This window comes from Hydra vulgaris, chromosome 13 (genome assembly GCF_038396675.1).
Source record: "Hydra vulgaris chromosome 13, alternate assembly HydraT2T_AEP".
In the NCBI taxonomy this organism is placed as follows: Eukaryota; Metazoa; Cnidaria; class Hydrozoa; order Anthoathecata; family Hydridae; genus Hydra; species Hydra vulgaris.
In genome coordinates, this window is record NC_088932.1 from 50,124,359 (window position 1) to 50,134,580 (window position 10,222).

The 10,222-nt window shown below is 31.3% G+C and overlaps 1 protein-coding gene and 1 long non-coding RNA gene across 2 annotated transcripts; one reads left to right on the forward strand and one right to left on the reverse strand.

Moving 5' to 3' along the window:
* Positions 1-559: 559 nt before the first annotated feature.
* Positions 560-2,667, reverse strand: LOC136089975 (uncharacterized). Its single transcript, XM_065816078.1, has 2 exons — positions 2,133-2,667; positions 560-675 (listed from the first exon to the last, which is right to left on the reverse strand). Exons 1-2 carry the CDS (start codon positions 2,665-2,667, stop codon positions 560-562), a joined length of 651 nt encoding a protein of 216 aa, XP_065672150.1.
* Positions 2,668-6,429: 3,762 nt separating this feature from the next.
* LOC136089439 (uncharacterized) lies at positions 6,430-9,803 on the forward strand. The gene is made up of 2 exons (XR_010643054.1): positions 6,430-6,515; positions 9,719-9,803. It is a non-coding gene; the product is annotated as an uncharacterized LOC136089439 (long non-coding RNA).
* The last annotated feature ends 419 nt before the right edge of the window (positions 9,804-10,222 follow it).

Genomic DNA, 10,222 nt, shown 5'->3' on the forward strand with positions numbered 1-10,222 from the left:
TGTAATTTTATAAAAGCAAACTTTTTTAATATTGAATACATATAATTTCTAACAAATTCAAATTAGGGATTATAACTAACTAATTTTTTTTTTACAGCCTATTAAAATGACAATATTCTATAAAAACTAAATATTTTTTATTGAATATTTATTTAGCAAAAAATGTTATTATAACAATTAGGAAACTAATTTGAGTAGAAGATAGGAATAGAGGGTTTCAGAATTGATTAATCTACAAAGAGGTTATTTAGTGCAGGTAAATTTTGGCAATTGTTTTAATATACAATTAAGCTTTCTATAAAAAATTTTATTTTATTCAATCATAAATATCATGCAAATAGTTTTTATTTAAAAATACAAAAAATCGAAAATTTATATACTAATTTGAGATAGCATGAACAAACTTAAGTTTGGAGTTTGCATAGTGCCTTAACAAGTCAAAATAAAGCATCAAAAAAATCCTTGTAACATTCACCTATGTAACATTCAACAATATAATATATATATATATATATATATATATATATATATATATATATATATATATATATATATATATTCAGGCTGAATTAACACAAGTCAATAATTGATTGACTTGTATTAATTCAGCCTGAACGTTGTGTACATCATCTTCATCATTATCCTCAAAGTTAATCTCATCTGGATTTTCTAATCCTAAGCAGTTGCAAAGATTTTCCAGTTAAATGCACATCTAATATATTTTGCAGTATATTGTTAGGGTGAGCATACGTTAGGAGCACTGAAGTGCTCTAACGTATGCTCACCCTAACAATATACTGCAAAATACCTCTCTTGTGGCCTCCATTAATTTTTGAGATGACTAAAGGATTGCTCCACATCACCATCTACCCGAAGGTGAACTTAATTGAAGTTTATTTTCTCTGGTTTAGTTGGCTGATTAAGTGTGATCGAGACAGTTAACGGTATCTTGAGTCTGCAAAAGAGTAACCTGCATTAAATTATATTCTAATGTCTTTTTTAATTCAGAATTAGAAAAAATAATAATCCAGGATACTTTTTGACAACATCTCTTAGGGAAAAGGAAAAAAGCTATTTTTAAGTAAATCTATAAATTAATTCTTTTAAACTTCATTCATAACCGTCCATTAATAACAAGCATATTTAACAATAAAAGGTTGAAAGATTATTCCTTTTTTGTTGCTTTTTTTTTTTTTGAATTGACTAATAATTTTTACCAAATACTCTTTGAAAACTCCCAGTTTCTTTGATTTTAACACTTTTGCTTCTGAAAAAATTGGGTTGCTTCTCAATGTTGATCTCTATTTATTTTTAGACAAACAAAATTTTTGAACACATCAGACTAATCATTTAAAGCAACATGCTGAGCCTAACGCCAGATTTGATCTTGACCAATTTCCTTTTTAACAAAAACTAAATAAAGCTATTAAAACAACTAAATGAACTATGATCATTATACTTAACTAGCTGGAGTTACCCGGCGTTGCCCGGGCCAATATTTAAAAGTAAATGAGCATCTGGAACTTTGTTATACTAATTTTGGGCTATGCACAGTAAGATTGTGCAATATTTTTTAGTGTTGCACAATAATCCCACAAAATGTGACCCTGTTGGTTGAAGCTATGAAATAACTGAAAGACATTAAGGAAGAAAAAGACATTTTGTTTATTTTCCACTTAAAAACAACAAATTAAGAATTTCCAAAAGAACATTTACTCAAATTTTTCAATTAAATTGTTCTCTCACACTGGAAAAAAAAGTTGAACATGTTACAAAAGTTAAATCATGGGTAATTTCTTCACATTGGATTGTTATTGTTTTCTGTTAATAGGACTTCTTTAAAGAGGATTTCTTTCACTGAAGAGCCTTCTGATAGACAATGTTCTTGGTTTTTTCTTCTGGAGTCAAAATGAAAAGATTTCGTGGAGATCCAACTCTGGAGCATGCAACATAGAGCTGGCCGTGAGAAAAGCAGGGCTGTTCCAAATTGATGCCAGCCACTTTGAGTGACTGTCCCTGCGCTTTGTTAATGGTCATGGCAAAAGCCAGCCTGACTGGAAACTGGAGGCGCTTGAAACTGAATGGGAGGTCATTGGGAATCATTGGAATCCTTGGAATGAAGACATTCTCACCTTTGCCACATCCAGTCAGTATAGTTGCTTCAATCAAGTTTGAAAGGATAGCTTTGATGATGAGTCGAGTTCCATTGCAGAGCTTGGGACTGTCGAGGTTGTGAAGGAGAATGATTGGTGCTCCAACTTTCAGGTGAAAAATGTGAGGAGGACATCCAGATGGTTCTAAAGAGTTCAGAAATTCTGTTGGATAGTTGACAGCTTCACTGGGGTCCATAACCATGTCAATGGAGTTGTAGGACTTTTCATTGCCTGGGAGCATTTTCTGGATCTGCATATTGATCTTGGTGACAGACACATTTTTGTGAGCCAGAATAGCTCTCTCACAGATCCAGTCATGTCTGGTGAAACTCTGCTGGATGTTGGGAAACACCTTGACAATGAGTTCCTCTGCAGAATCCACCAGTGTGCAAAAGTTGGCAGGGAATTTTATGAGCCCTGTCTGCACATCAACTGGTGCCTCACCATTGCCCAAGGCAAGGAGCTGATTAGAAAAGGCTCCTGCTGACAGATCACCAGACAACTTTACCCTCATGTTTGTTGTCAAATGAAGTGTTCTGACACTCCTCCACAGGTAGGAAGCTTTTAGGTTTTGCCAAATTGCACGGCTGAGGCTGCAGAGCCACATTGGATCCCATTTTTGGGCCCCCCTGACCCCGGGGGTCGGGGTACGGGGTCAAAACCCAGCTAAGAACCTTCTCCCCCTCGAGGACTACCCTCATGCCAAATTTCATCGAGATTGGTCCGGCAGTTTGGATTTCTATAGAGAACAAACAAACAAACACACACACAAACACACATTGCCCTTTATATATACCTAGCTGGAGTTACCCGGCGTTGCCCGGGCCAATATTTAAACTGGCTTACCTGATATCTGTACACAAAAATGGGCCCAAAAATAGGCTTAAAAAATGGTCCCCCCTGACCCCGGGGGTCGGGGTACGGGGTCAAAACCCAGCTAAGAACCTTCTCCCCCTCGAGGACTACCCCCGTGCCAAATTTCATTGAGATCGGTCCGGCGGTTTGGATTTCTATAGAGAACAAACAAACAAACACACACACATTGCCCTTTATATATATTAAGATTAGATATATTAATTAGATATGCGTTTTGTCATATTTATAAAGATATCGTTTTTTTTTGTTAAAATAATATTTAATAATTATATATATTACCAAAATCGTAACTGCATCATAACAATATAGCATCTTTTAAAATATATAAAATATTTTATACTATAAATAGTATAATATACTATAATATCTTGTTTTATATAAAAAAATTTATTATTATTTTACATTATAAGATGTTATGTTGTATTAATATAATAACATCTTAATATATATATAAATTGAATATATTAAGTTTACCTTAACAATATAACATCTTAATGACAACCATTGCGATGTTATATCAATATTTATGATATCACATCATAATGCATATAATTTAAATATATTAGGATAGAGTTTTATATATATTATATTGAGATTTTATATCAATCCGACAATATAGCTATATATGAAACATAATATTATTACACCATTTTTATTATTTAGTGATTTTAGAGTTACCAAAGTTAAGGCAGCTTATAGCTAATGTAACTTTTCTTGCTTAAATTGAGCTGAGCAAGTTCTTAAAAAGTTAGGTGAATACCATTTCAGCTTAATGAATACCAATTTTTTAGTGCTGAACTTATGAAAAAAATTATATAAGTTTTGTTAAATGCAACTGCGCAAGTTTCGTGAATACAAATTTCACAGTTTTGAACATAAGTCAAACTTATGCAATAAAAAAAGTTTGGTGAATATGCTCTCAAGGTTCCACCATACACAGATCATGAGTCTGGATTCATGAATATTGGGCTTTGTCTTAATGTTGATAAAAAAAAGTTATGTATTAATACCCTTATCTATCTTCTTGACTCAAAAGAATAAATAAGGGGGTAATGTCAAAATATATTTAAAATGTATTTTTTTGATGTTGTTTTTTTATATATTACTGGTTAGAAAATTGACCAATAAAGTTTGATTTTCAATTTTAATAAAATTATCTGTTAAAAATATTTAGAAAGAAATTTAGTAAATATGTCAGTGTCATTTGAATCTCAACCAGTGAGTTAAGATTCAAATGATACTGATGTCTATTGAACCATGTCCTTTATACCATTTAGTTGCTTATGTCAGCCACAGAAGCAACTTTTTGATATGAAAGTACATCAGAAATCCTCAACAATTTGCTATTGCAATCCTATTAATCAATATCAACAAGATTACATGCAGTTTCTGGGAATGTTAGGTCAACCTTTTGCTGCACTTTATATTACAACTAGGACTACACATGTAAGGTATAGTCCTAGTTTTAATATAAAGCACAGATAGAGAAGTCTCTGGAAGCTCTAGCACCCTACTGAGTTCTGATTCAGATGTAAGTTGTATATTAAATTGTTCATAAATACTAACACAAAATTTTTGTTATTTCATACAATTGTTATACGGTGTTAATTTCATTTTAGTTTAAAATAAAATTACCTAAAGATTCCAAAGAAGATAATGGAAACTTGGCGGGAAATCTTGAATAGATTATTTTATTGATTATGACAAGATTGTCATAATCAGAGAATCTATTCAAGCAGTATGTTACAAACATCACCACAATCGAATGAAAATATATGGGGGGGGGGGGATTCTTTGATATGGGCTGCTCCATCCAAAGATTCAAAGGAAATTTCTGTATGAATATAATTTTTTTTTTTTTTGCAAAGCATTTAATGCTTAAAATAAAAAGCTAAAGGTATGCTTTAGATAAGTAACTAAAGTTTTAAGATTGTTTTAGGAATTTTTTCATGGAAAGAGTATAAGGATTGCAGGTAAAAAATATTTGATTTTTTATAAAGGCGATTATAGTTTTTTGGGAAACTTTATTCCTTTTTTTAAGTCAACTTCCTTTATGGCAATCATGAATAAATTGCATAAATTTTTTCCTTTCGTGCAGGGTTTATTAGGCCTTATTTCTTATTGGAAATTATTGGTTAAATCTATTTTAGGCTGTGTTGGAGTTGTAAAACACTTCTCATGGGGTCAGAGCTTGGGTCCCTGTCACTTAATTACTGGAGGTCTTTAACAGTAAAGGTTAAGCCTTGGCTAATCCTAGGCTTGTTTTGGTTGTATTGAAACAAACAACTTCACAAATAAGTACAAAGGATTTTATTTTGCTCTGATTGTATGATTTACTTAAGAAAAAATAAAAGTGCCAGGTAGATTATTGTTTGTTTTCTCTTTATTTTCAATCTTAAGAATAACTTGTCTACATCTTGCACATTTTGCAAGTTCAATGAGCTTTTTCCAATTTTTTGCAAGTATTGAGTTTCTTTTATATCCAAATATTTTTGAAAACATCAAAAATTTATTTTAGCAAAGTTTTTCTGCATATGATAGAGCCTTCAGCACTTTGACAACAGACTTTGACACCTAATGTTTATTTGTATTTACATTTTGGTGTTAACATAAAATTGTAAGCAGTTGGAATATTTTATAAAACTTAAATTTGAATATAACTTCATAAGTATAACGATTAACATAAGTTTTAACGATTTAGAGTAAACAAAATTTTTTCTGTTTTTTTTTTTAATTTTATTAACAAATGCTTAAATAGAGATGAAACTTTCTTTAAAAATATTTCTTCATAAATATTTTGAAGAGCATTTTTGATGTTATGGGTAATTTCATGTCGTATTGATTAGTTCAAAATAAATGGGTTTTTTAAAATTCTTTTTCAATACTTTTTAAACTCAAGTAAAATATGTAAGTAAAAGAGTATATTCTCAAAAAAGCACTTCTAAACAATGTCAACCATTGGTTTGTGTAAGTTTGATACTTTCTTAAATTATATATATATATAAATAGTAGTGATGTAGTGGTAGAGCGCTCGCCTTATAAGCGAGAATTTCCGTGTTTAATCCCCACCACGTCCCTGGTAGTACCATGCTCAACTTGTTTCTTTGTGCAGCGGCCTTGTTTGTCAAGGTTCGTGTTTCGGAGTTATACAGTTAAGAGAGTGTAGTAACCACAAAAGTAGCCTCCTCGACTGTAGTAGTCTTATTTGGCTAAAGCAGGCTTTAGCCAAATAAGACTACTACAGTCGATATATACAGTCGATATGAGCCATATTTAACAACCTGGGGGAAAAAGTTCAACCTTCAAAAGCAATTTAAAATAATTGTAAATATAATTTAGTCTATTTTTTTATTGTCTATTAAAAATGCGTATTATTTAATATTTAGATAAATAATATAAAGTATTCTATGATAAATGGAGTGGTGACTTGAACAACAATCGCTCAAATCAGCATTGGATTAAAGATGATTAAAGTTTTAATTTTTTGTAAGTAATTTTTTGTGATAAACTTTTTCTCACATTTTTGTCAATGTCTAATAATTGTGTTTTTAGATTAAAAAAATGTAAAACATATATTGAACAGATTCAACAGTTCAAAGCAAAACAAAGACACAAGGGTAAAGCGTGTAGTAAAAATAATAATGGGGCATAAAGGACGTCACCATTTTTTAGATAATTTTTGACCACTCTCCTTTCCTTCCCCCACCACCCTCCATTCGTCACCGGTTGTCCTTTTTTCCTATACTCCTTTAAAAAGGATGTCATAGAAGTAGGACCTCCTCCCTTTCTTTATTTTTTAAAACAAATTTTTTGAAATTCTTTTTTAGTATAAGTATTTTTATTGAGATTTTTCACATGAGTTACATATTTCTGTGTTTAAATATCATTCAGTAGCTCATTGGGTATTTCGATTTTTGTTTCAGTTGTTTGTTCTTGTAAGCCTCCCTGTAAAAAAATTTGCTATATTACTCGTGTTCTATATATTAAATTTAATCAAAGTATGTCATGGCAACTTGCCTCACTCTTCATTCATCCAAAGATTTTTTAAATAATCGTCAATATGGCAGTTCAATTCGACTGAAATAGTTGCATCATTTGGAATAATAAGGCCCTCTGTTTCAATTTGGTCCTCGTCACATTATTCAGCAAAGACAGTGTTCTCTTCTACCACAATTATAGCCATTAACTCTCTTTTGCACTTGGCGACAACATGAACAGGTCTAACTCCCAAAAGGGTTTTTGTATTCTAACGCAAATAGCCAGTTGTTTAATAAAATTAAAAGGATTAATGCTGATATGCTATTTTAACATGACTTGGGAGGCAAAGTACAAGTTACAATGCTTACAGATTCTCTGAGATAAACTTGATTGCACAGAGGGGCAAAACAGATCGTAAGAAGGAAGTTGATCGTGAAAAAAGATCGTAAAGGAGGAAATGAAAAAAAGATCATAAGGAGGAAATGATTTCGATGATTGAGGAATGGTGCTCTGAAATTGGAGGGGATAACAAAAAATACATAAGAAAAAAGATTCATGCTGGTGACGTCTGAAATGACTACAGTTTTCAAGCCATCGTATGAATGACAGATTAAAATAAGAGCTATAACATGGAAAGAAGAGAATAACATGGAAATGAGAACTCTTTTTCAAAGAAAAACATCCGCGATCCTCCCATTTTACAATTTCCGTGAAATATTGGCTGGTGCGCACATGAGAGGCTAACTATTCCTGATCTTTAATGAGTGATGGCGAGCATCGAGCTCCTTGCCGTCTAGATCAAGGTTTTTTTGTTTTGTTTTTACATCTTGGCTTTCAACAAGGTGGCAAGCAACCACTATTAGAGTTAGAAGTTATTGGAAGAGAAAAGATGAAGTTTATAGACAAATAACAATTGACAGGCGACTTAAAAGATTGCAAATTGTATGAATCAGGAAAGCAAGATGAAGGAAGCAAATTCCAAAGAACTGATGTTTGAGGGAAAAAACTAGATGAATACGAGTTTTTGGAGCACTTAGGAATAGTCACAGTAAAAGGAATCCTTTTACTGTGGCTGTTCCTAAGTGCTTCAGTAACTCATTTTAAAAGATAAGACTTATTTAAATGACAAGTAACACAAGAATGGATTTTAGTAGATGGCACAAGAGACGCTAGCTCTTTAGAGCAGTGCCCATTATAGTATTTGTAAAAAAGAGAAAGTTAAGCAACATTACGACGATGTGATAATGGTTGGAGGTTGGCTGCAAGAGCAGGTTCAACTATGTTTACAATGCGTTTTTGCGCCTTGTTTTAAAGAGGAAGGGTATCATTGGAAGTTCCGCCCCAGATATGGCCGCAGTATTCCATACAAGGCCGGATTTGAGATTTATAGAGATAAAGAATTGAATCCAGAGTAAGAAAGCATCAAGTACGATTAACAGATGCAACCTTAGCAGATGCTGATTTTGCAATGGATATGATATATAGTTTTCAAGAAAGATCGGAAGTAAGACTTAATCTTAGAAGATGAAGGGTAGATGACTCATTGAGTATGTTACCGTTCACAAATATAGGATTATCTAAATTATTGTGATAAGAATTGGCTGAAAATATTTGAGTTTTATCTAAATTAAAGTTCGCCTGCCACTGTGAGCCCCATGCTGTAGCAGAGGTAAGATTCTTTTCAAGCTCAAATGCCACCTATAACCAATCAGAGAGTGTTGGCTTTTTATCAAGACAAGAATAAATTATTTAATCATCAGCAAACAATGCCACCTTAGATGTGAGAATATTTGAAAGATCATCAATGTAAATTAAACCTTAAGGAACCCTTGAAGTTACAGGATATGAGGAAGAGTGCTGTCCATCGAGGACAACTTTTATACTACGATTATTTAGGATGAATTCAATAATTTTAAAGATGTTACCAGATACACCATAAGAAAAAAGCTTATAAAGAGGATCAGCATGTCAAACTTTATCAAAAACTTTAGAAATGTCAAGAGCAATAACCTCTCCACTACTATCTAATGTATAATAAAACCTATCGGTTATTATTGTTAGCAATTCAGCTGTAGAACAAGAAGATCGAAATCCATATCGATGATCAGAAAGTAAGTTATTAGATTCAATATGAGAGATTGAGTGTTTGTTAATTGAAGACTCAAAAACCTTGCTTATGAAAGAAGGAGACTAATGGAACTGTAGTTAGACAAGTCAGATTGCTCTCCAGAATTTTTGAAAATTGGGAAAACAGTTGCTGCAGGCTGGAAAACAAGACTTTAAAATAATTGAACTACTTCAAACGGTGTCTCTAAATAAATTTAGAGACACCATTTGAAGTTGTTCAAGTTACAGGCTTTTACATTTAATGCAAATGAATTAAAAAAAATTGAATTTTTCAAAATATCAAAGTTTTCCCGTATTATCAAAATAATCTCAGATGTGTGCACTTCGGTTTTAAAACTTTGAAGAAGCAGCATTAGTGCTTTATATAAAATGTCGGCAACTAACTCGATGCATTATTCAACATCCTAAACTGGAAACAATGTATCAAAAATACATCTGTGCCAGGCTAATAGATAAAGTTAGATTCTAACTTCGATTAAAACTTTTTATTTATTATAATAAATAAAACATTTTAATCTCAAGAACTGCAGCTTTATTGACTAAATAAAAAATGTACAACCTTTTTTTAATTTAATATATTTTAGGTATGTAGCATGAAATTTTTAAACAAATCGAACACTAGATTGTTATATATCATTGGAAAGACCTTGAAAACAGTATTTTAATGGTGAAATATATATATATATTGTATGTATTTAAGTTGTAATATATTATTAATAAATTATGTGTGTGTGCGTGTGTATATATATATATATATATATATATATATATATATATATATATATATATATATATATATATACATATTTTTATTTTTTAGGGAGTTATTTTATTATTAGTTTTTTTTGTTTTTGTTTTTTTTACATATGTATGTGTCTATATATTAGGGTGTGTCATTTAAAAAAAAAATTGATTTAAAAAAAGTTATATTGAAAAAATATTAGGATTTTATATATAATTAAGAAATGTAACCTTCCGTTTTGTTGAATTTTAGCGCTAGCTACATTTTTTTTAATTTTTAGTTTTACTGTTTATTGCTATTCTGTATACTACTCAGTGAGCACACACCAAAAAATGGTTGGCTGTTT